The 26,731-nt window shown below is 38.4% G+C and overlaps 3 protein-coding genes across 5 annotated transcripts in view; all 3 read left to right on the top strand.

The window, feature by feature from the left end:
• Positions 1-21,400, top strand: part of LOC307169886 (uncharacterized protein) — a 386,038-nt gene extending 364,638 nt beyond the window's left edge. Inside the window, exons 1-5 of one of the 2 annotated variants that reach the window (XM_079890777.1) lie at positions 17,206-17,376; positions 20,475-20,611; positions 20,697-20,757; positions 20,826-21,044; positions 21,240-21,400. In XM_079890777.1, coding sequence (XP_079746903.1) covers positions 17,350-17,376; positions 20,475-20,611; positions 20,697-20,757; positions 20,826-21,044; positions 21,240-21,335 — 540 coding nt within the window. In that variant the 5' untranslated portion in view covers positions 17,206-17,349 and the 3' untranslated portion in view covers positions 21,336-21,400. Of the gene's footprint in view, positions 1-17,205; positions 17,377-20,474; positions 20,612-20,696; positions 20,758-20,825; positions 21,045-21,239 lie in introns of those variants that run through there. The other variant, XM_079890778.1, reaches the window with a different exon arrangement.
• The window catches only part of LOC307169636 (uncharacterized protein), a gene marked incomplete at its 5' end in the record, with an annotated part of 128,026 nt that overhangs the window by 53,385 nt on the left and 47,910 nt on the right, over positions 1-26,731 (top strand). The window lies entirely within an intron of this gene.
• LOC307169816 (uncharacterized protein) lies at positions 416-15,304 on the top strand. Of its 2 annotated transcripts, XR_013823215.1 has the most exons (8): positions 431-514; positions 1,441-1,516; positions 3,660-6,343; positions 7,406-8,710; positions 8,855-9,010; positions 9,122-9,182; positions 11,314-11,406; positions 14,632-15,304. XR_013823215.1 is itself a non-coding variant. In XM_079890636.1 (7 exons), the coding sequence occupies exons 3-7, from the start codon at positions 6,335-6,337 to the stop codon at positions 14,905-14,907; spliced, it is 1,839 nt and encodes a 612-aa protein (XP_079746762.1). In that variant the 5' UTR covers positions 416-514; positions 1,441-1,516; positions 3,660-6,334; the 3' UTR covers positions 14,908-15,304. The 2 variants fall into 2 exon arrangements, 1 of the variants encoding a protein (XP_079746762.1); XM_079890636.1 differs by lacking the exon at positions 9,122-9,182 and having other exon boundaries at positions 416-514.

Genomic DNA, 26,731 nt, shown 5'->3' with positions numbered 1-26,731 from the left:
GTCCACTTGATGGCACATTTTGATTAATCCTGGAAAATGTTGACATTACCAAGTTAACAAATGCAACCTTTTAATAACATAGGCCTATTAGTAAATGTTGAAATTAATATTAACTGTATTAACTGTATCTCTCTGGAAATATTGAAACAGTGAGCGTGTAGATGTATATGTAGCCTATATCTATGTACACTGTAAAAAGTAAAACATTGCTGTTTTTCGTTTGATGTATTTTTTTCCATTCCAATAGAGTAAAATTATTAGATTGTTAAGTAAAATTACATTTTGTAATTTGTATGTGTCTTTCAATCTATTTTCTTAGATTGATACAATATAAAATTATAACATAACAATGAAATTTAAATTATACATTCGATCAAACGACTTTTATTAGATTAAGTATGGTTTGCGCATGCGCACACATGAAAACTCCAGAGAAAGTTCTGGAAGAGACCGAACGCAGAAGACGGAGGGTTATCTGCTGAACAGCACGAAGCGAACAGGACACGTTTGTCAGGTAAGGGGGAGCAATTAACCAAAATTTGCTCGTCTGCGTTATCCTTGCCCTTTATTTCAGCACTCACAATATAATTTTTATAAGGCGACTAGTTCCGTTTTTATAAGGTGACTTCCTTGGCTCAGTTTTACTGATAGCCTCCCGTTCCCGTCCGAGGTGTCGGTGTGGCCGGGTGTGATCGGTCCCTCTCCCCCGCCATTCGGCGGTCTCCCTCGGGGGGCCGTCGGCGGTGGGCCAGGTCCCCGGTGGCGCCGGCGTGGAGGCGGGCTTTCCGGGGGGGACTCTGGACGTGCGCCGGGCCCTTCTCGCGGATCTCCGCAGCTAACGTTATGGCTCGCCGCTCGCGTCGCGACCTCCGTCTGGGCGTCTCTCAAGTGACCGTTAACATTTGTGTTTACAGGCTAGCTCGACCTATCTAGCATAATGTAATGGGGAAACTCATTCAGCATTTAAATACTTGAAAAGCATTAACGTCATATCATTTAATGATCAGACACGCAGATTAGAAGTTATTATAGCTAACGTTAATTTTGACTTTAGCGGTATAGCGTTAACATGGCGCCATTTTACAGCTAACAATTTTCTTGGGAAATCCAGTATTATATAGACTGATTGAACTGATATTATGAAAGGAAAAAAATATTTTCTCGCTCTGAATGTTGTAAAAAAAAAAAAAAATGTATTCATGACTAAGGCTTGTATATTGCATTTCTTTGCCGACAAAATAAATCACCTCAATATGCGAGTGACGTGTACTAACGTTTCCCGCTCAGAGTTTAGGCTAACTGGCTCAGCTCCGGGCGCTCATGCCAATATGAACGCGGATTTTATATGTTTTAAATTTGCTAAGGCGGAAATGAATGTGAGGAAAATGAATTTACACTTTGAAACTGTAAAACGGATTAATGGTTGGATTTGAATTTTAGGAAAGCTGCTGCTTGGTAGGCCTAGTTCCTGGTGCCAGTTTTGGTTGTCTGTCAACTGAAGTCTTCGCTGACACTGGTAAGTTGTGGGGGAGGGGTTGGGGTCAGTAGGTGATTCGTGCATTAGGCCAGTGGTTACCAATCCTGGTCCTGGGGACCCACAGCTCTGCACATTTTATATGTCTCCTTTATCTGACACACCCAGTTCAGTTCAGAGCTCTTTCCTAACGAGATGATGATCTGAATCAGGTGTGTTAAATGAGGGAGACATACAAACTGTGCAGAGCTGTGGGTCCCCAGGACCAGGATTGAGAACCACTGCATTAGGCTACATTCAATACTGACTGCACTGATTCAGGGGCTGGAGCAAATGATTACAGTGTTTCCCACAGGATTTTGAGAGACTGGCGGTGATGACGTCACACGCTAATTAGCATATGTGACGTCATCGCGTTGTGTTTTATTACTGTTGGCACCTGAAATCTGCAATTTGCTTCTACACTTTGATCTGTCACATTATATTGCATTATAACACAACTGAATGCTATTTTTTACATATTATCTGTTCTGTAGTCAGAAATAAAACGATTAGGCTATAAAATAGTGACTAAACACGACCCAGTAACACCGTGTTTAATCCAACCAGCTGTTCCTTTAACTGCTGCTAAAATCCTGATTTATAAATGCGACATTGTCTGAAAAAATACCCTTATTTTACATTGATGGGTGGATATATGAGGTGATTTTTGCTAATTACTTGTAGGGATGTCCTGATACCACTTTTTCACTTCCGATATGATACCGAGGAAGCAGTTTTGGCTAGTTGCCGATACCGCTATCAATCCGATATTTTTTTATTCTTGAAATAATACTACTAATAATAAAATAGAATCACTTTGCTCAATTAGCCACATAAAAACATCTCACTCAAATGGAGAACAAATACTTCTTAGTCCACAACAACAGTTGATAATGAAAGACTGCCACCCTTTATTCAAAAGACCTTGAGATATGTTTGGTAATTGTACCTGAATGAATTTAAAATTAATATATGCCATATTTCAAATCAATATATTTGTTTCCTTAACTTTAATTAACTTTAACATTATTCTCATCTGAATTATAATTTATTTCTGTATAAAATAATACTACCATTAAAAACACATTTGATTTTCTTTTTTAATCAATGTAGAATGTGTAACTTCAAAATAAACAGATTAGTGCTCTGTTTGAGGACAATAAATGAAAACCAATGCAATATGATGAATGTCCAAAAGATGAGAATTTTTTGCTTTTAAACTGAGTGTGATTTTGGTTGGGTGACAGTTGTAGGTTACAGTTTGACAAGAGTTTACAGTTTGACAAAAGCACAATGTTGTTTTACACAAATATAAGTAGGCTAAACACTTTTTGCAGTTTTAATGATGTCCTGTTACTGTATGAACAAAATGAAACCATTCGATTGTGCTCGTGCCTCTCTCTCTCTCTCTGACACACACACACACACACACATACACATTCCAGCATTGCAATCTTGACATCGCAGCCTGTTCATTTTGCTGCATTCACACCAAACGCGAATAGAGTGTCAAATTTCGATTTTCCCATTCATTTCAATGTGGGGTCATATTGACCACAAAGGTCATGAGTGTGACTTTTTTAGAACAACCGTATCAAGCCCAGATTTTTTGTGTGTATAGATAGATAATGTAGAAAAAGTGACCAAATTTTATTCCACTGAGATGAAGGGAAACATTTTTTTTTAATAAAAAGCACAAATGAAGGTTAATGTGCACGCGTGTTTTATTTTTATACCGTGTATTCTCCGTGTAAATCCATGCACCGAACCGTGATGCATGTACCGAACGTACGTTCAATACGAATACACATACCGTTCCACCCCTAATAGGTATCGGATTTTTTTTTTCTCCCCTCCGTTATCCGATCTAGCGTCCTGGGCCAGTATCGGCACGATACCGATGCCGTGGATTGGATCGGGACATCCCTAATTACTTGTCTGTCTCATCCAGCATTTACTGCTGTTGCTCTTCTCATCAATGTAAAAAAAACAACATAACATTATTTATAATACATGTAGTGTTTTGTGCTGGTGAATTTGGCCATATACTACCACATCCTAATAGATTTTAAATTTGAGTTGTGCTCCAATCCGCAAACTAAAGATAGGCTAACTCTTGCATTTCTGTATCATGTTTCCTTAGTTATCCATTTATGTGGAAATGCAAAGACTGTGGAGACTGTTTTTTAAGAAGAAATGAAGTACTGAAGCACATCAGACTTCACCATCGTTATGGTCGGGGGCATGCCTACCCCTGTATTTTTGAGCATTGCCCGTGTAAATGCAAGACATGGAGGGCTCTTATTGCCCATCTGAGCAAGTTCCATCCAGCTGAACAGTCCCAAAGAGGTCATTTTTCAACTTTTAAATGTCATCTCTGCAACAACCGTCAACTTGCATCTGAAACTGAGTATTTTCAACACATTGGGAAACATTTGAGAAACCACGAACTGGTCAGTTGTATGTTTAATGGTTGCTCTTACCAAACAAATCTATATGGAGCTTTCTACACACATAAATGGAGAAAACACACCCCCTACACAATTAGAGATTTCAAACCTGAAGCTATTCATGGATCTGGGAGCCCTCTTTTGGAGTCTTTGGAACAATGTGATGCTGAGCTAGATGATGTACCATATGAAGATTTAACATTTGAAGAGCATACTGTTGTACCAGAAGAAACTGATTCCCCAAAAGTCATTGAACTGAAATTTGCCTCAGTATTGCTTAAATTAGAACATTCTTATCTTGTGCAAAGTGCAGCTGTGAATGAACTTCTGGAGGAGCTGCAGTACATAATCGGTACGGACTCTGTATCTTTCACTCAAAAGACTATTTGTGACTTTTTGCAAAAACAAAATTGGGAAGTTCAGGGATCAGTTGTAAAGGAGTTAGCTACTGTTCTTTGCACTGAGAATCCCATCCAGGCTGCAATAGGTAACGATGGTCCACTGTCAAGCGCTTGGAAACGCAAGGCCTACTACAGGAAAAACTTCAATGTCGTAGAACCAGTAGAATATATATTAGATCATCAGAACAGAAAGTCTTTTCAGTATGTCCCTATACTAAAATCCCTGCAGCAACTGCTAAATTGTGAATTAATACTCAGTAAGGCTGTAAATTTAAAAGAGAAATTTCAAACAGAAGAGGGTGGGAAACGTGTGTACAGATCATTTTGGGAGTCAAATAACTGTAAAAGAAATAGTATTCTCTCCAAAGAGTGTGCAATTTCACTGATCTTGTATATTGATGATTTTGAAATTTGTAACCCCCTTGGGACTTCACGAAAAAAACACAAAGTGTGTGCATTGTATTGGACTCTAGGCAATCTGCCCCATGGCTACCACTCCTCTTTATCCAGCATTTATCTAGCTGCTCTGATTAACAGCAATGATGTCAAAGATTACGGTTTTGAAAAAGTCTTAAATCCTTTGATCAATGATCTCATAACCTTAGAACAGCACGGAGTTTTTTTGGATAAGTTGGGCAAAACTTTAAAGGGTACAGTGCAGTGTGTTGTGGCAGACAATCTTGGGGCGCATGGTATTGCTGGGTTTGTGGAGAGCTTTTCTGGCAGTTACTTTTGCAGATTTTGTACAGCTAGTAGGTTAGACTGTCAGAAAGTTGGAGCTGTTAGTTTCCCTCTTAGAACTGAAGACACTCACACAGGTCATCTTAAGACCATTAAAGACAATGGTTTGAACAGCTATTGTGGTGTCAAGGCTAAATGTGTTCTGTCAGAAAAACTTAACTTTGATGTAACTACTGGTTTCCCCCCTGACATCGCTCATGACTTATTTGAGGGAATAGTTCCTTTCGAAATTGCCCTATGTTTAACTCTTTTCATTTCAAAAAAATATTTTACTTTGTCATATCTGAATAAAGTAATTGGAGATTTTCCTTACCGATGGACTGATAAAACAAATCGCCCCCATGCTGTTTCAGTGACGTTTGCTTCCAGGAGAACAGTTGGGGGTAACTGCCATGAAAATTGGAGTTTAATCAGATTTCTTCCTCTATTAATCGGACAGACTGTGCCTGCAGGAGAACCAGCCTGGCAACTACTCTCAGATTTGAAGGACATTGTGGACCTTGTTGTTTCTCCCGTGCAAACTGAGGAATCCATTGCATACTTAAGCTTTAAGATCACTGAACACCAAGTCAGATTTAAGGAGGTTTTCCCTGACTCAGACTTCTTGCCGAAACATCATTTTTTGCAACACTACCCTCAGTTAATTTGTGAGTTTGGACCTTTAGTTGAACTATGGACCATACGCTTTGAATCAAAGCACAGTTTCTTCAAAAGAGTAGTGCGACACACGGGATGCTTCAAAAATGTGCTGCTTTCTTTAGCAGAAAGGCATCAATTTGCCATGGCGCATCAGGTTTACATCTGCAGCATACCTAAATCGCCTTTACAAGTAGCACGTGGTGCATCAGTTCCCCTTGATGTATTGAAAGAGGACATTGCATTTGCCATCAGGCGGAGATACGCAGACTTGGATGCAGTGTTCTTGACTCAAAATGCATCTTACAACAGCCTCAACTACAGGAACGGGATGATTGTCTCACATGGCTCATCGGCAGGGATGCCTGAATTTGCTGAGATTATACAAATGGTTGTTGTCCAGGATACACTGTTTTTCGTTGTCAAGAAGCTGGCTGCATGGCTCTGGGAACACTATAGAGCTTATGAACTGAAGCCATGTCCCACAAAGGAGATAAAACTCCTCCATCCAAATGAGCTGAACGATCCATACCCATTGGTGGATTACACAGTTGGGGGAATGCGGCTCATTACTCTGAAACGATACATACATGTTTAAGGTCAGAATTTTTCGAGTGGTTTTACGTCTTTGCATGTATCCCTTAAAATGCAACACAAAATTCTTGAGTCCAAATGTTAATTCAATACTTAAAGGCCGTGTTGCAGGGTTAATTTTTCAACGAATTTGTGCAATTTTCTTGTTGGTAATAAACATTTAAACTGTTATCCATTGTATTTTATGTTGTTGGGTATCACAAAACGGAATATAATCGAAAAAGTAGTTACTATCTTACAGTGGTTTGCAACGATTCTCCTTTCCGCCACAATGCATTCCATTACGTCACATTGGGGAGAGAATATTCCAAAGCGTGTGCTTACAACGTTGGGGGAAATACTTAGTTAGGGATTATCTGGAGGGGGTGGATCACAGGTGGGACTGGCAAATTAGCCAATAGCTAGCATGATGCCTTCTATTTCTAGATGACAAAGACAAAGTTTACCGGTAGCTACTTATCTGAACTAACGTTATGATCACTGCCACTAGATATAAGGAAAACATTGATTTTACACTCATTTTTTCCCCGTCAGTCGCCATAGTTCTAATACAAACTGTATTGGCTGAGGCTACCTTTCCTCCACTTCTCCCCAACGTGACGTCATCACCGAATTGTGTAAAAAAAAAAAAAAAAAACGTTTATACCAAAAGACGTAAAAAAATGGTCTTTAAGACCATTTTTGAGACATTTTAAAAATGGTATGCATATCTTGAGTGATTAATGTACCCATTAATCAACAGTGGTGGTTAACCTGCAACATGGCCTTTAAGTTTCATGCACCCATTTTTCATGTACATTTGATATTAGCCCAGTGCTGACAACATTGAGATTCATGTGGCTAGCTGCCTAATTGGGAAATCACTGTCCTTGCATGTGTTCTAGTATTTTATCATTCTATTGTAGCCTGTTGCCATGTTTGAAATTTGAATAGGCCTATACTTTGTGCTGATTGTCTAAATGTCTTAATGTTATGGTCTTTGTCTCCCTATTTTCCTCTCTTCTCTCTTTCTCTCTGTTTTTCTGTTTCTACTCTGTCCATCTACTGTCATTACTATTTTCTCTCAGGACATCATGGCGGAAATAGCACCTGTGCGTTTGCTGATCATCGTCAGTGAAAATGATTGCATGAGAATGGAGCTGCACATTCCCGATGCTGTGGAAGACCTTATTGAGGATGTGAAAAATGCATGTGGACTAGGAGGCCATATACGGCTACAGTATAAAGACACTGATTTTGGAGAGATGTTTATTAATGTGACCTCAACATCTGTAATTAAGGACCTCACCATTCTTAAAGTGATCCAGCTAGACCCTGAAGCCTCAACTGTTATCCTGTACCCAGTTAATACCCCAATGAGTAGCACCCTTTCTCTCGACATAGACAGTGAAGACTGCCCCAGCTTGCTGTCTGCTTTGCCTAGCCACACTGTTCTGCCTAGCCACACTGCTCTGCCTAGCCACACTGCTCTGCCTAGCCACACTGCTCTGCCTAGCCACACAGCTCTGCCTAGCCACACTGTTCTGCCTAGCCACACTGTTCTGCCTAGCCACACTGTTCTGCCTAGCCACACTGTTCTGCCTAGCCACACTGTTCTGCCTAGCCACACTGCTCTGCCTAGCCACACTGCTCTGCCTAGCCACACTGCTCTGCCTAGCCACACTGTTCTGCCTAGCCACACTGTTCTGCCTAGCCACACTGTTCTGCCTAGCCACACAGACTGTTTAAGAAAAGAGCAGTGGCCAAAGGCCTTCCAAATCCCTCTCTTTTCGTACGACACTGAGTGTCAATTGCAGAGGGCAAACATTGAGTTTGCAAACAGCCAAACTACACTTACAGTTGGCACCAAAATGCTTTCAGACATTTTAGAAAAGCTAGCTGAGGCAATTTACAGCTACAAAGCCTACCCAACAGGTTCCGACTGCAAAGATGTTGCAGATGCATTGATTAGAAAACACCCCTGCTTAACTCAACAAGGGCCCTTTGGGGAGGGTTGTGGCTGGCAACAAAGAATCAGAGTTAAGATGGCAAACTACCGCACTATACTTAAGGCACATGGTACATCAGCTGAACTCTCCTTGAATTCTTTTAAATCCAAATCTCAGGAGGACTCCTACCCTGCAAAGAATTTGAAGAGGCCTAGAAGAGCAGAGTTGAACTATTTCCCACCCTTACCAAATGGTGAGACACCAGAAAGTCTGGAGCTGGAAAGAGTTTCTCTTTTGTCTGAACTTCAGATAAGAAATAACAGGCAAACTGTTAAAGAGAGGATGGCCAAGACGTTTGGGTACCGGAGGCAAGAAATAGTGCATGAGCAGGCAAGAATTGCAAATGTTGTGGAGAGGTGGCCAGCACTTTTTCAAATGGAAGAGGTCAGTTTTGGTGCAAAAATATGTTTATTCTTGTTCATTTGGTATTCATAACAGTAATTTGATTAAAGTTTTTGTCACTAATTTAAATAGTTTTGTCAATTATTAATCCCAAACTTTGTATTTTCTGCTGTTTTCATTTTTTAGATCAGTGCCGAGTTCATGAGAATCACGACAGTGCCCTTGGAGACAAAATTCTTACAGCAGCTGGACAGGCATTCCACGAAACTTGTACAGATAATACGGAATAAGGGTGGCGTGACAAAGGAAAGGACTGGCAGGATTTTACATAGTTTAGATGAGGTATGTACAAAATTACAACTGAGTCAGAATGAATCAATCATGTTTGATATTAACTTAACCGGTCCGTTCTATGGTCGCTATGACAGGGTTGTCCGTTAACTTTTTTTGCAGGTAGCAGTGGTGCTACAGAAGATAAAAGATTAAAAGATTTGTAGCACCAGAAGCCTGAAAGGTGTCAGCACAGACTGATTTCTTTTGTAGCATGTTCAACAAATATGTCGCACCGTACAGCCCTGTATGATACCAATTATGATATTAAAACCCTGACAACTCAATCGTTTGTGCTCAAAACTAACTCCGTCTAACCACAATGAGTGAGATTTGGCCTGCTCAATCTCATTCTAATTGTAAAAGACTGAAAAAGTCGGGTGGACTTCCAGTATAAGCTAGAGTGCAATTGTATTACTGTGGTGTAGACTAGGGGTTCCCAAACTTTTTCATTATGGGACCCACCTAGACAAGTATAATCAATCTCAAGACCCACTTGCACTGCAACTTGCACCAGCATGATTTGGTCGCACCTTTTTTTTTTTTTTTTTTTGCTACATGCCATGGGATTAATCAATGCATGCTGATGGTCTTAATCTGCATACCCTAGTTTTGCACTGATGTAAAAAGACTGACAGTGACAAGACCTCATGTTAGCAAATTATTTTAAACTTTTAACTCTTAAAAAAAACTTTAAAAAAAAAAACATGAATGTTTCTTTAATGTTTGATTATAATTTTACCGTCTTCACATAGGGATGGGAAATAAGATTTTATCAATAATAATAATGCCACCGACGATTCTGATTATCGATCCGATTCTTTAACGATTCTCTTATCGATTCTTGATAGCACTGTGTGAAAAAATGTAGTCATATGCTTTAAAAAAAACAAGGGGTTTTATTTATTTTAAAGCTTAAGCTTGAGTAAGCAAACTGTACTTTTTATGTAATTCATGTAATAAATAGAACCTTATTGTAAAGTGTTACTGATTATACACCGATTCAGACGTCTCCTGAGTTCACTGTTGGAAAGATCAGTTGTTTTAGCAATTCATTAAAATGAATCGGTTCAAAGGAGTCATTAGTTCGCGAATTGGACGTGTCGTGCGCGTTGTGTGATTATCCCAGCACTGGACATGGACATCCAAGATTTGTGTCAACACAGAAAACATTTCATCACTGGATAGTTTTTTTCGTTTAATTAAAGTGTTGTTTTATGTCAGCTTAATGTCGGGGACGCTTTTCAGAGAAGATAAGGCAGCTTATTTATCACAATTCACCCAGCGGTAATTAAGGGAAAAAAATCTCTGAATGCTCCACATGAAACTTTGGTCTTTCGGCCTTTTACCACCGTGTCGATTTATTTTGATTTATATGTGCGAGGGAGAGAGAGCAACACAGCGCTTAGTTTGGAGACGGTGAAGACTCGTTTACACTTTCGCCTGGCTCCGAAGAGAGAGAGAGAGAGTGCGCGCGACCGAGTCTCTCTCTGCTCGTTCTTTCAGTTAAACATGCACTGTGACTGTCACAACCGCAGCAGTTCATCTACATTAGGCTACTCACCGATCAAATAAGACTTTGGCGGGACAAAAATTCACGTTGGCGGGCGCTAAAACTCACTTAAGAGTCGTTTGGTCATTAATCGGACTGGTTTTGTTTCACTCATCATAACGTAGCCTAAATTTAGCTGCAGCTAAGTGCCTTTGTGCGACCCACCTTTTCTCACTGTGTGACCCACAAGTGGGTCGCGACCCATAGTTTGAAAACCATTGGTGTAGACAGTTTGATGTCAGGATATTCCTAATTTCAGCCATGTTTATTAAAGCCAACCAAGCCTGTGACGTCACATATTAGAATACTGCACAATGGTGGTGCCCTGGCTGAGAAAGATATAACGTTTTTTTTTCTCTTTTTTTTTTTCTTTTATATGTTTAGATTTGTCATGTTTCTTATATAATTGTTGATTATAGTGGAAATCCATCTTGTAAATCATGTAAACTTGATTGACTGCTTCATTTCCCCTTTAATTATACTACCAACGAAGTATGGGAATACTTTGAGCCTTGTTTATGGTTTAAAAAATTGTGATTTATAGCACCGAGCATGATGCCCCTAACACTAACATTGTGAGCCTTTTGCACATATAGGCTTAATGTGGTCTTTAAAGGCAGGCATGACGTTATAAAAAAATGCTCCATGAACGGTCAAATTTTTTATCATGTTTCAATATACTTTTTTGTCTGTTTCACATTGGATTTCTCCTGTATGTGGTAAAAAAAGGAGCATATAATTTTAATGAATGCATTTTGTTCAGGTAGTGGACATCAACACAAGGAGGGAATCAGTTCTTAAATGTTTAATCCTCTACTTTGGTGAATCTGTTCACCATCTCATCAAGGAGATTCAGGTACGTACATTGCTCAGCCATCCACGCACATACTTACATACTGTACATACTGGTAGGGCTAAAAAAAATTAGAATGTCGTCTAAGTTCAGTAAATTCGGTAAAAAAAGTTTACGGTAAAAAGTTTTTATAAGTGCAATATATATATATATATTCATTACACAAAGTGAAATATTTCACGCAATTACTTGTGCTACTTCTGTTGATTGCAGCTTATAGCTATGTCCACGTATACCTGGTAGAGTATTTTGGCCTCCTTTTGCTTGAATTGCTGCATCAGTGTGGTGTTATATGGAGGCAATCTGCATGTGGCACAGCTGAAGTGTTATGGATGCCCAGGTTGTTTTAAAGGTTGTATCAGCGATTGCAGACCCAAACATAAATGATCATATTCATCCTCACGTAGGGCTGTAGTACTCGAGTCCGGTCTTGGACTCGAGTCCGGACTCGAGACCGCTTTTCTATGGTCTCGGACTTGTCTCGGACTCGCTGGTATTCGGACTCGGACTTGTCTCGGTCTCGGCCACTGGTCTTGCCAAATATGGCTTTTGGTCTCGACCGAGTCCAGGTTTCTTTATTATGTTCCCAGTAATCACACATACGTCGCCGCGATATTAAAACAATATATTATTGGAGGGAAAGTGAAACACTGGCCACCTAATAAGTATTTCGGCTCTTTTTCGTGAGCCGGCTCGTTTCACTCAGGGGCAATTCCACGCAAAACTGTCACATCCATAACGCCAGCACAATGCTATTGTATGTAGTTGGCGTTATGGATGTGACAGTTTTGCGTGGAATTGCCCTCAGCTCACTGAAAGAGCCGGCTCTTTTGACTCACAAACGGCTCTTTAAAAAATAAATGTTTAAATAAACTCGCTGAAAGTCCACCGCTAGTGCAACGTGAATATTCACATTTTTAATTGTCCATAACACCCCGAAAACTAGCCTGCTTGCCTTGCACATCTAATTAATGGGCAAAGTTTTCCGACTTTTTTTCTTACCTTTCTTTCTTTGCCTATTCCATGAGTGGTAGGCGCAATGACTGGCTGTTTTAAAATATAGCTAATATCGAAACAAAATAACCCAGCTCATAACTTGCAGGTTTGCTTAGTGGCAAACTTTTTTCATTTGATTGCTTCAGCCGCCACCCGCCCGAAATTAATTAAAATATTATTTTTCGTCACGTCATCCGCCCGATCCACGGTTTATCCGCATCTCTTGTGTGTGTGTGTGTGTGTGTGTGTGTCTGTGAGTTGTCTCGGTCTTCCCTCATGCAGTTTAATTGGTTGACATCGCGTGTATGATTGACAGGAACAGAATGTAAGGCTGATCAGACAGTCGAAACGAATGTGTTAGGCCTAGGCTATATAATTATTATTTTTTGTTGTTCTTTGAATTAGTCAATTATTTTAAATAAAATTAAAATTATTCATTATTTCATTATTACATAATGATTTAATTTCTATAGGCTAGCCTATATTTTTTAGCAGACTTTTTTTTTCCTGTCCTGGACTCGGTCTTGACTCGGACTCGAACCTTTTTGGACTCGGTCTTGACTCGGACTCGAACCTCTTTGGACTCGGTCTTGACTTGGACTCGACTAGTCCTGGTCTTGGACTTGTCTTGGACTCGACAAAGGTGGTCTTGACTACAGCCCTATCCTCACGATCCGCTAGCTTCACGCCCCATAAGCAGGCCGTAAAAAAAAAACGCTTAGATTTGCTCGAAAAGTAGTCTGGCAAAGAGCTAATTCAAGCCCATTTCCATGCCGTCGAAATCGCGGCACCAATCAGAAACATTGAGGCGGGCTTTACATGATGACGATCTCTCTGATTGGTTTTAAGCGACGTCCGTTGGTGAAGCGCATCAACTTTTAAATGCATTATTATATTCAAATTGCAAACACATGAGGACAGTCTCCATGAAAGACCCACTGGCAGATGAACGTGCTACTACATTTCTCTCCGAAACGGTAGGAAATTAAATTAGATTTAATAGAGGATTTTAACTGTGACAAGATGATTGACAGGGCAGTTTACGTGACAGGATGCACGCGACAGATCCGTCCGATAAAGATGACGAAGTAGTGTGTCCCAAAGCTTGACTACTTTTTTGCTACACATTCAAAAGTAAATACCTTTTCTTCACAAAAAGAGTACATACTTTTATGGCGTAGCCGTAGTGTAACAGGACCGCAGCATATGCATATGGCTTTACACGATGATGATCGCTCTGATTGGTTTTGAGCGACGTCCGTTGGTGACGCCCCTTTGGAAATGAGTTATTAATGCAGCTTTGCCAGACCATAACTCAGTTACTACTAAGAATGGTCTGGTTTTATCCAGGCTAGAACTTTAACTGACTATATTCTAATTTTTTATCCCACACACAGAGAGAGAGAGAGAGAGAGTTTAAGACACACACACGTCAGCATGTCACAAAGTTGATTCATGACAATTATGTTTCAGGGAGGACATTGGTATTTGGCTTTATTACGCTTGGTTCAGAACAAGCTGTGCAAGCAGTAGTCTTTCATACACAAGCAGGCACGCACACAACTGGTGTCTCACACATACACATGCAACGAGCAGGGGTGTCATACATTTGAAACCAGATATTTACATACACTTCAGAAAAAGACCAACTTTTTTTCCGTTACTGTCGAACATTGAATTCAACAGTAAGCTGCTTCTGTTTTAGGTCAGGCTATCCTTAGAAATATATTTACTATCCTTGGCTGCAATTTATTTCAAAGTTTTGCATCTACTGTTTTGACTTAACTTTTCATCGTCTAGTCTGTGAAATTATAGCTGGCTAGCAATGGAACTTGTTGAACCTGCTTTTCAACTGTTTATTTTCTCTCTCTCTCTCTCTCTCTCTCTCTCTCTCTCTCTCTCTCTCTCTCTCTCTCTCTCTCTCTCTCTCTCTCTCTCTCTCTCTCTCTCTCTCTCTCTCTCTCTCTCTCTCTCTCTCTCTCTCTCTCTCTCTCTCTCTCTGTCTAGCAGGGATGTCATATAAACACAGGCACACACACATAACAGGGTCTTTCTCATATACATGCAGCTTACGAAATGCAAAACAAGCAGAGGTGTACTCATTTATGATCACACAACAGGGGTTACACTCTCACTCAGTTCAGGAAATGCAGAATAAGCATAGGTGTCTCTCACACACTCAACTGGGTCTGGTCAGCACTCTTTATTCATTACTATGTATTGTCTCGCCAGGATATGCCAGGTGATGGACTGGAGCAACCAATGGCTATCTTAATCAGTGAGACAGACACCAGGGTTCTCATTGAGGGCACAGAGGTCCTCAGTAACGTGCCCTCAACCGCAGCTGCTGTAGCAATGCTATTTGGACTGACATATGTGCTAAACCTCAAGTATCCAAAAGAACTGAAATTCACTTTTGAGTTTTTTCAGAAAGTGCTCATGGAACTTGACACAAGAAAAATGACCCCCAAAATATGTCGCCTCTGCACACTGCTGCATAGTCAGTGACTGACTGACAGCCTCCATTTCAGTGCTTTGATGAACACAATGTTCAACATCGTAATAGTAGTTCAGTAAGTTTGTTGTTGACTGGATGTGGTAATATCTATGTTTTGTATTTGATTTACATTTATTTCTTCTGCCAAAAATGTTAATTCCTGAGAGAAGCAGTATTTTTAGGTAGGCTATTTGTTCTTATTTCTTATTCTTGTTCTTTTTGTTCTTATATGATATATTCACATTTTAATACTGCTATATATGAAATTCAACTTGCAATGAACTGATTACTTGAACTGTCTCAGAATTACATTTGTATTTGTAAAACAATGTTTGTTTTACCAAAAAAGTCTAATCTTAAAAACTGTGATTTTCATACAAAATTGAATAAATATTTAAAAGAACGTTTGATCTGACTCATTTAAAATGTATGTGTATATATGTTGAGATTGTATATTACTTGCAATTAATACATATTTCAGATTGAAAATCAATTTAGATCAAGTCTTTTTTTAAATTTATTTAAGCCAATTTAAAATATTGCTTTACACCAAATTCAGAAAAGAGTTTGCTTGAAATCAAATCTGTAAAAAAAACTTTTTTTTTTTAATTTAAGCCAATTTAAAATATTGATTTACACCAAATTCAGAAAAGAGTTTGCATGAAATGCAAAAAATTAGTTTGAACTGAATGGTTTCTGAACATTAGGTCAATGTAAAATCTTTATTGTGAATGGTTACTTCAAATTTATTAAGTTAATCCAATGTTTTACTTTTTACAGTGTATAAACCCTCTACAGTGCGTGCAGTCAACGGGGGCTCGTAGCATATAAAATCAGGCTACCACTACCATATCTCGAACTTCTTTTTACCCCTAATCAAAGAAAGAAAATGAATGTCAGCCATCAAAGGAATGAAAAATAATAATTTTTCACCACTTTAGGATTTGAATAATAGGCTACTATTTTATATTTTTATAAAAAAAAATATTGTTTTCATTCTTTAAGTTTTATTTTCTGTGATCATATAAAAGTTATCAATATGTACCTCAGGTTTAGCATGCCTCGTCACAGCATTATGCTATGTTGTTTTAGAAAGCCTTTTTTTAATATTCAAGCCAGCATATAGGCCTATATTAAAGTAATATAGTATAGCCTAATCCAAACAAGATCATATCCACAACTTTCCTGCGAGTCTTAATGGGCGTCGCCATGACACTCGATACTTCCTGTTGCCGGTATCTCAGTTCCGGTTTAGCGTAACGCTCAATGAAGCTTGCACACAAGGGATACTTGCGTCGCGGTACAAACGGGTGAAACTGATTACTGACAAGTAGTAATGCTGACAGATAAGCAATGGCTCCTTGTGGCTCAACGTGTACCGTTATCAGGTGCACAAACAACACGCGAAAACTGAAGGATTTTATGAATGGGAGTTGTTTCCAACATAAACGGACCCTCTACGCAGAAAGAGTGTTTCTTGTAACTCTACTTAGAAAAAACTGCAGTACAACTGTATATATTTTTAAGTGGTATGTTTATTGTTTTCAATAATGTGAAAATTAATTCGAGAATTAACTTGAATGTGCAGCAATTTGTACAAATAGAGTATGTAGGCCTACTATATTTGTTGTAGCCATTAAATAAGAGCATTTAGTTTCATATTTGTTCAAATATTATAATGTAATTTTTTCCATCTATGTTGATTATGAAAAGTGAACACCATGATCATCTTCATCTTTGCAGCAGACACTGACAGAAAACACTAGTTTATTAATAAAAATCAATGCACGCGTGTCACTGGATTTACAAATGCACATGCTTATTGCACGCACACTCGGCACACATTTGATGTCGAAATAACGAGATATTGTGTTGAAATAACATTATTAATAATAAATCTTTAATAATATTTGATTGAATGCCGAATGTTGTGCTTGTTCAATTTAATAAAATTAATACTTTAATTGTGATCATTAAAATAATTGAATATTAAATATTAAGTGGCCAATTTTTGCTCATTTATTAAAAGTATTTATATATATAATATATATAGCACCCCCTCAGCACACGTTAAAAAATTATCTGGCGCCGCCCCTGGTTATAACGGCCCACGTATTAAAAATGATTGGGTCTAAATTGGGCTCGGCTCATGTGTCGGGCCGGGCTCGGACACAACGGGCTCAGGTAGGGTCGGGCTTGATTTTTTGGGCCCGATCTAAGCTCTACTCCTCATTATCCAAGCAAATTGTTTGGGCTTGTTGAGGCTCTCTGTTAGCGGTATCTTCAGGATAACGTAAACCGGTGTGGTATAGTATTCTGTACCCGTATAGTATTCTGTAACCCTGAGGACCCAGTTAGTATGCCAGTAGTATGCCTGATCTAAATCTGTTCTCGCGATAACTTGTAGCTAACGTGAGCTGTTTTAGTGTTATTATGTGGTAGCTTTATGTAGAATGCTAAATCCCGCTGCTATATGCAAGGTAAGATTGAATTAAATTTTATATTGTATATGTAAATCGTGTATATTCTATAGCTAATATTTAAAATCTCAAGTTGCGTCAATAGCAGGAGAAAGACCGCGAAATTTAAAAATACTACTGTTATTGTGTCACGAAATGTAGTTTTAAGAGTTTTTCAGTCGATAATGTAGTTGTTTAAAGCTCAAATATGTTGTTTGTTTATACAGATAGCGCCTATTTAAAAATTTGATCTGACGTTTTCGGAGATGTGAGATCCAAGGGATCACCGGTTGCTCAGCGCTCATGTATCCCGCTTGGAACAGCCTTACCTCGGCTAGAGCTGCTGAGTGGAGTGGTTAAACATGAGATATAATTCGTCTTGTGGGACGATCTTTGAAATCATTAATCTATAATTTGTTCCCTGGCAAATCGTTTTGGCTGAGGGCAAAGTTTTAGTTTCATAACTTTATATAACGTTAAATTATTTAGGCTATTTATCTTTAACGTTGTAGCCTGCTGACTTATGTTTGACTGAATCGTTTAATTACTTTATTTCTTGACTTGTATGGCTACTTATACTTTCATAATTGCTATTATTGATCAATAAAACTGAAATTTAACAAAAAGAGACAGGGTTGTGTCATTTTATTTTATATAGCCTATGTAAGAATATTTTAATATATATATATATATATATATATATATATATATATATATATATATATATATATATATATATATGATATCACCAACATGGCATGTATTTTTTTCATGTATGGGATGGGAAGTATTTCAGAGTATCACTGACAAAGGCTCAAAAGAGACCATGACTTTCTAAAAGATCTTTTAAATACAGATTGTTTGTGTTTTTGTTTTACTTTTAGGACTGGAGAACATCTGGTAATGAGATGTCACTTTTTTCTGTTTGTTAAATGCTTAGTTACGGTTGGGATCTCTGCAAAGGAATACCTTCTCACAACATAGCGACACTTTTTAGTTAACTTAATGAATTACTAACGTAATGATAGCAGTAACACCAAAACGTACTTTGCAAGATTAATCGCTGTTTTATATGGATTAACCCTTTCATGCATAGTGGTCACTACAGTGGACAGCTATTAAAAAAAAAAATTCTTAAATTTGCACGGGTTTTGATGGCATAGTTGCACATCATCCTCTTCAGTGGACCCACCCTGGTGCATCATCCTATATATTTAAACCAAGTGGCAAGCCGTTGTGCTTCGATTTTTTTCCCCCTCCAAACCAAGATGGCAAATGGTCAGTCAGAAATGCCAAGTTGCTCCGGAATATCCACCCATTCCTTCTATCCTAGGAGACTCTTGTAGGTAAAAAAAAATATTGCAGCATCAAGCAATATCTAATGAGTCCTATCTCAGTTGGGTCATTATACGTAAACGTGCCATTTTGTGTCCCTTAGAAAAAAAAGCTCTGTAAATCTTAATAAACCATAAAACAAATAAAATATTTTATAATTTAGTTTCCATAATATGTCTAATAATATAAGAATAAATTAATTTCTGTTTCTTTTGTTTTTAAAGGATTTTAATCACATTTTTGTGCACAGCATCTTGCAGAAATGTTGAAAATGGCATGTCCCTCAGTATGATTTTTCTACTTCTCCTTGCATCATCTGCCTTTCATGAAGTTGATGGTAGAAGACAAGTGTTCTCTTCTTTTCTTTGAGTTCATGTAATATCTGAAAGACAGGGACACGCTCATTGTGTCAGCCCTGTTACCAGAAAAGCATACGTTAAAAAGTTATTTGTACATATTTAAAAAGGGATCTCCATATCTCAGCTCAGGAGAGGTGTAGAGAGCCAGGACTTGCACTCATCTCTACGCCTCATCGCCCTCTATCAGAATCCAAGGTTTCAAGAAGATCCGAGAAACTTTATTTTTCGACCCAAAAAAACTATAAGGGGTACGTACACCTGTCGTTTTTTTTGGGTCGAAAAATAAAGTTTCTCGGATCTTCTTGAAACCTTGGATTCGGATAGAGGGTGCTGATGCGCAGACAGGAGTGCAAGATTGGAGGCTCTAGAGCCTTCCAGAGCTGAGATATGGAGATCCCAGGTAGCATTTGTTACACTGTGCAAAATAGTGGTTTCACGGACAGTGGAATTTTGGGATGACACTTGGTGCTACGGACTCAGGGGAGCCCGCTGAGTGCTGATAAACAGGTTTCATCAAAATATTTCGAAAGCTGAGCTTAAAAACCACCGTGTCCGCGAAGCCACTATTTTGCCGCCAAATAGTGGTTTCGAGGACACTCATTTTTATGCAAATTAAACACTGAAATGACTTGAAAATTAGTGTGATGTGTTCAGTTGAGCGTGCTTAGTACAGTGGGGGTGGTTTAATTAACGAGAATTGATATCACACATGACGGGAGAGCAAAAACACATAAATGTCCCAGATCCAACCTATTCAGAGGATGCAAAATAATGGTTTCACGGACACTGCATTTTTTATGCACATCAAGCACTAAAATGACTTGAAAATGAGTGTGATGTGTTCAGTCGAGTGTGCTTAGTACAGTAGGGGTGGTTTAATTAACGAGAATGAAACTTTTTTAAACACCAAACTTTTCCGCCCGCTCCAGGGGGCCGTGGCGAGATGGAAAATGTCTCCCCCTAGTCGATCGGCCCTTTCCAAGCGGTGTTCGCGAAACCACTGTGGCAAATGCATTCATTTAATGGGTGGGTGGGAGTTTTATAGAAAATTTGGCACGGTGACCCCTGGGCCCGCCCCGATCGACATACCGAAAGCGCCGGTCTGTAGAGCGAAGGCAAAAATATTCACTAACCCTAACCCTAAAACTAACATTTTCAGCCTCTAACATTAATTGGCTAGTAGGAGTTTTATAGAAAGGTTCCAGGGGCCCCAAATTCGGCACGGTGACCCCAGGGCCCGCCCCGAGTGCCATACCAAAAGCACAGGGCTCTAGAGCAAAAGTGAAAAATTTAAGCTGCTATTGGGGATGCGAAAGTGGACTGACTTTGGTGGCAGCGATATCTCTGGAACATTTCTCATTTGCAAATGCCTTTGCATTTATTTGTGCAATGAGGTTGATTGTGGTGACAAATCTATTGCATTAGATGGCAGAAATGGAGGTGATGGACAAATGGACCTCTATGAAAAACGAGGTGATACAGGGAGAAGATCTGTGGCATCTCAGAAGATATCACGCATCATCAATGGCAGCATATGCTGTTCAGCATATGACGTATAAAAGGTATGTGTAAAATGAGTGTCCTCATTCATATAAATCAACTTAAAAGTTTAATAAATCAAGTAGATCGTTGATTTTTTAAATTTAGGACAGTCGAGGAGGTGGAAAAAAAAGGAATTTGTTCTCTTGTCAGTGATGCTGAAATTCAGGTACATATAAGACCTTACAAAATTTAAAATGGCTAGATATTGTTTGCTATACTAAATATTTTTTTCAGGAGTTGTTTCAAGGAATTGTGAAAGGCTTGGTGAAACCCACGTGGAACAAATGGTGGCAAATGAAGACTGGGAAAATGGCAAAACCTAAGAGCTTTCATCCAGCCTTGTCAGCACATGCCGAGGAACTTTTAGGACACATCGACAACATTGTGTTTGAGCAAAAGAAGGACAAAAAGCTTGAACATATCGACCTTGTAATGTGTGAATTGATTCCTGAGGTAAGCATTTTATGGGATTGTGTTGGTACAAATAAGTACTCGAATTTTTTATATCACCAAAAAAACACATCATTTTCTCACCCTGGTATCATTTGATAATATGTTGGAAGAAACTGATGGCTGATTTTTATGTTTTTGTGAACTCATTAAACTAACTCATTAAGTAATTACTTTTTTTTATCTTTTGTTGTACAGATCAGCCTTACAATACTGAGACGAACGGAAGGTTTCAGTCACTTTTGGGCTGATATATCTTATCTTGTGGAGTGTGTCATTAAAATAGCCTTTTAAGCCAGTCCATCCATGGCACCCAGGTTCAACGAGCTAACTACGTCTGAAGCTGCGTTGCACCTTTGGGCTTGCATATCAAAGCAAAAACAGTGAGTGATGTTCCATAGCACTAAGGACTGCAAGTGTACAGTTGCATGTGACATGTTGTTTGTGTGTTTTTACAGAGTTCCTCAAGTCAGTCCATGACACCTAGTCCAGCCTCCTCACCTACCAGGTCACGACCGCACCATCTAAAGGGGAAACTGACTGACTGCATCATCTAGGCCTTAGGATGGTTCCACAAAGAATTGACTGCACATACAACATGAATTTACTTCAAACTAAAGATCTGACTTTACATACAGCAAAAGACACTGCATCTATTTGTGTCTCATTAGCTCTCAAAAAACTTTAACCTTACAGTTCATTAAATATTTTAACACAGCTAACTCAACATTAATTGTTTTTAAATCTCCACAATGTATAGCCAGAGGACTATCACAAAAGTGTTTAGGAAAGTAAAGACATACTAGAGTATGTTTGTTTAAAGCTGCTTTGTATTGTTGTGTATTTTAAAAAGCTCTATAAATGTCCTAAAACGATGTGCATTTTGCTTGTAGTTTTGTGCTAATAAAAATGTAATATATTACATCTCATAATTCAGTTGAATTCATTATGTATTGTATTGTGTAATTAAATTAAATTTTTATATAAGTTTTGGTTCTCTAATTTTATTACATTAAATGTTATTGTGTTGTATGATGTTCTGTATTAAGAATTAATTATGACATAAATCATAAGCATTAGTACACAAATGACATGCTTGTAATAAAAAAGCATATTATGCCCTATTGCTTAATAACAAATAACTTTGTCACAAAACATACTTAAAAATGTTATTTCTTTCAAATAAAAGATTATTATATGAATTAAGGGGTTTGATTAATTACATTAAAAATTGTGATTCCATAATTTTATTATACTGTTCTTTAGTCAAGGCTAGATTTAATATTTATACCCACAAAACATAGCTAGCATTCTGTAATTTATTTAAATGTCTAAACTGGTAATACGAAAAATAGTAATATACACAAATAAGCATTATTTTAAGAATATTTTAATAAATAAAAGTGTACAAAATAATTACATAATTATAATTGCATTACGAATGGCTGTGAATATGGTAAGGCAGTATCAGTGCAGTATAAGCTCAGGAAAAGCTCATAGCACGAATCACGATCATCGGATAACGTTAGCTGTATACTATGCTATTATCTAAGCTAACTAAAAAACACTACCAACGAGAAATGTTTAATTTCACAATCTATAGCTTCGGTTAAATACTAGTATATGAAACGTATACTTTAGAATACATTAAATACATTAATGACTCGTTATAACGTAGTACAAACGTCTTCTATAATAAAGTGATTTTGTATGATTTGTAACCAGGCACTAAAGCGATTACCCATAAAACGGGCTTTGAACCAATCGGATTGCTTGGGTCCTCAGCCCGGACCCATTACTATACGGGTACAGAATACTATACCACACCGGAAGTTCGTTACCGGCTTGTTATACGTTGCCATAGCGATCACGGGAAAGGTCAGAGTTCGGGAAAGTCGTGGATAGTTTGATTTTGTAATTCTAAACCTTTTTTTTTTTTTTTACTTTGGGAGCCCTGTTCTTGTTCATTTCCATAGTTGAGTTTAGATAAAGCTTGAATTAAGCTTTGTCATTTGATTTAGATTATACTCTGTTTAACCCTTTCACACGTAAGTTTAAAATATTCTGGCTGACCCCCCAGCGTGAGTTTTTCAAGGCGACCGTTATTTAGAATGTGTCACTTTATGGTTTCCGTGGTGACGCGTCATTGCTTGTCACGTGACACACCGCAGCAACAACAGAGCTGAATGAATGATGATCTGCTTTTATGTAATTTTTCCTTTTTTATTCAAAATATTCACAAATTTGTTAGATATGGCATGAAATATCTGATATTCCGGTTGTCAAATATATGCAAGTGGAAGTGTTTTGTTGTTTAAACACATTTATAACGATCGCGTTAGTTCAGCTGTATTCGCGATGGGCGCCGCCATCTTAGTTTGTGCCGCAGACGCAGTTCAGAGAATCGGATCTGTTGGATTTACAACACGTTAATTCATCCACTTCTCCCGAAATACATACAAGTAAGTGGAAGGTGAACTGGGAGAAGAATAGAGTAAACTTTAAAGTTACTTACACAATGTGTATCTGATATGAATAAAACTAATTATAATGGAAAGGATTATTATTGCCTCTTCCTTTGACATCAGTGTGTATTTTACGAACTCATGTATTGTTTTTTTAGTACTTATATGTCTGGAACCTAAAATAAACATTATGTGGTTGAAAACACTGAAAAGTTGTGATTTATGACAGCTCTGAGCGCGCCTGTCTCTGGCTCAGCGCCAGCCAACGCGCGAAAGCCCATTTGAATTTAGCAGTTGATCACGTCATGCACTGACCGTTCTAATCACACCGGTGTGATCGTACGCTCCAGGGACCAGCCTAGACTGATCACACCGGTGTGATCGTACGTGCGAAAGGGTTTTAATGGTTTACAGTTTATACATTTTATATCAGTTGTATTTAGATATCGGATCTAGTGGCAGATTAATTATGGAGCAATCTGTGATTTTTGTGAAACTGCAGATACATTTTACATTCTGATTTGACATGCAACAGTATATCCTTACAAACAATATATATACAATATTTGATTTTAAAATTTGTGCCATGTGTTTATGAATAATAATGTGTTGTCTGTGCATGTTTCCCTCTCACTATAGTTGTCAAGGTCTTCAGAGGTCTGACACGAAACCCAATTCTGTTTTAGTCCAGATGGCACTCTGATAATCATGAAATTGCATAAATGTGATGCGATCTGGGAAAACCCGTCGGATCTCGCGCTGGGCCGTTTTCAGTAAATTCCAAAATAGTTTGAATGTCAGTTTTTTGTCAAATTATTATTATTTTTTCATTAAATTATTATTCTATAACATCTTTTCTCTTATCTCTGAAAATATCTTGGCAAAATTCCCTTGTTTAGTGCAGAAAAACAGCGATAGTGTCAAGCTGAAAATACTCTCTTTCTCTAATGCATTCTATACGACCATTTTCTCTAACCAGCCCGTTCTCATCCCAAGTCGTCATATACTGACGCTTTCAAAATTTCTTCAATATCTGACGCACAAAGCACCCTTTAGCGTCCATATGAGACGCATAACCCTACCACAGACCTAAACCTACCCATAACCGAAGCGTCACATATTGACGCTAAGGGTGCTTTGTGCGTCGGATATTGAAGAATGTTTGAAAGTGACGATTTGGGGATGAGAATGTGTTGGTCTAACGCACGCAGAGGTGAAAAAAACAAAAAAACAATCGCCGTATATCCCATACACCTGTCTGTCTCTTAACACTACAAAGATAGTTTACCTATAAAATAAACCACATAACATGTACAGTGAATGTATTAGTGCGCATTTCGCGCCAATCCTGTTTAAAAAAAAGAGTGCCAAGCGTCCCGACGGTGACAGTTATTAAACCTGTTTTTCTCAAAATTCCGTTGCAGAAAATCATAGCGATCGGCCGACTTCAGATAAACATAACATTTGCTACCAACAAGCTATGATAAAAATAAAAACAGATTTGGAAAGGGCTTGATACCAGCTTCCATATGATTTCAAAACCTGTAATAGGTAAAATTTCACCATGTGGTGGGTTTTCCCAGATCGCATCACAAATATTAAGCACTTCAAATAAGTCATATTTGGAACAAGACTTAGCGAGTCTAGTAAAGTGACAAAGAGAAATATTACATATGAAACATGTAAGATCAGCTCATCAGCTCACCCAATAATTAGGGTGTTTGGGATGGGCACACCTTTTTTTGTATTTTTGATTCTTCTGCAATTAAAGTTTTGCATCAAAGTTAAAGAGAAAGCACAGAGAGTCCAGAAACACTAAATTTGACATTGGATGGTCAAATGTGTTTTTATGAACGTCTCGGTTACATATTGTTCCCTGAAGAAGGGAACGAAGACATACTGTACGTCATTGACTGACTAATAGGAATCTCGCCAGAGAGCCAATCTACTTTGAGTGTAACTAGACGAGCCAATGAACATTGGAAGCATTGCATCAACTGTTATAATGAGTATTGCATCTTTAGGTTTTCGCTGAGAGGTGATCTGGCCGTACAGCGGGGTACAGAAGTTGTTGTGACGGGACGTACGTCCCTCTTTCAGGGAACGAGGGTTACCACATGTAGCCGAGAAGTTCCCTATCTGTCGATCACTTTCGATGTGCCTCGTTGACCAACTAATAGGAATCCCTATACCAAAGCTCCACAGCTGCTGTCCCCTTCCAGTGCCCTGTGTAAGCCTCCTGCTCCCTCTTGGGACGATGGGACAGGGTGTACACAGAGAATGACCATCACTGCTGTTCTGTGATAACCCACACAGTGAGACTATTGGATAACACTGGGGAAAGCGTGCCCTTCCTACTGGAATGGGAACGCTGCGGAAGCCACATTCTTCCCCGAAGGAGTTATGTGGAAATAACATGTTATCTGGATGTTTTGGGAACTCTCCTGTTTATCGTAAGAGCCTTACCAAATCCAACCTTGAAGAAGATCAATTATTGGTAAAGGGGAAGAGACCTGAGCCACGTTTTTTTGCCAGTCGTGGCTCAGGTTCCCAACCGCTGTTGTATAGGATAATTGGTATGAATGATGGATGGAAGTATATTTGTGTTGGTCACCAGTTTTACTGTGGATATGAGTTGATATAGATCATGTGCGTGTTTAATCCTGAGGTCTGATCACTCTAATGAGAAAGATGTGACACTGCAACTCTCATCTTTTTTAGAACGTTTTAGTTAGGAAATTTACAGTTAAACCCAAGGACCAGATAGGATTAATAAAGACCAGGAGTTAGAAGTGCAGTCAATTTAAGACAAGAGTCAGCATTATAATGAATTAACCTGTTAAGCTGCAACCCCACTTTTGAAAAATCCCAAGAAATGACATACCCAAACTGAAACAGATACAGTTCATGAACCCTTTGTACTAAAAGCACAAGTATGATCTCATTTGAAAGCTGACACCTGGCAGTTTATTGTAAATGTAGAATTAATTATTGTCATAATGACAAAAATTGTTATAAATAGCTTCAAAGTTTTGTAAAGTTATTAGAAATTATTTTTTATGAAACATCCTCATAAAAAAAAAAATTGAAGTTGGCACTGGAGCAATCTAGAAATGCACTACAGCTAATGCCACATGTCTAAACATTTTATGTTTAAAATCTTAAGATAATAAGTCCAAAACTCTGTATTTAGTGAAATGTTTTTCAAGACCATGTCATGTGACT

The sequence above is a fragment of the Squalius cephalus genome (genome assembly GCF_949319135.1).
Source record: "Squalius cephalus genome assembly, chromosome: 13".
NCBI lineage: Eukaryota > Metazoa > Chordata > Actinopteri > Cypriniformes > Leuciscidae > Squalius > Squalius cephalus.
This window is presented reverse-complemented; position numbering and strand designations above follow the sequence as displayed.

What these genes read in the sequence shown, in the direction of transcription:
- LOC307169816 (XM_079890636.1), top strand. An exon ending in TTTTACATAGTTTAGATGAG is followed by an intron (nt 9,011 to 11,313) that starts GTATGTACAAAA and finishes CATTTTGTTCAG; the next exon opens with GTAGTGGACATCAACACAAG. An exon ending in ATCTCATCAAGGAGATTCAG is followed by an intron (nt 11,407 to 14,631) that starts GTACGTACATTG and finishes TTGTCTCGCCAG; the next exon opens with GATATGCCAGGTGATGGACT.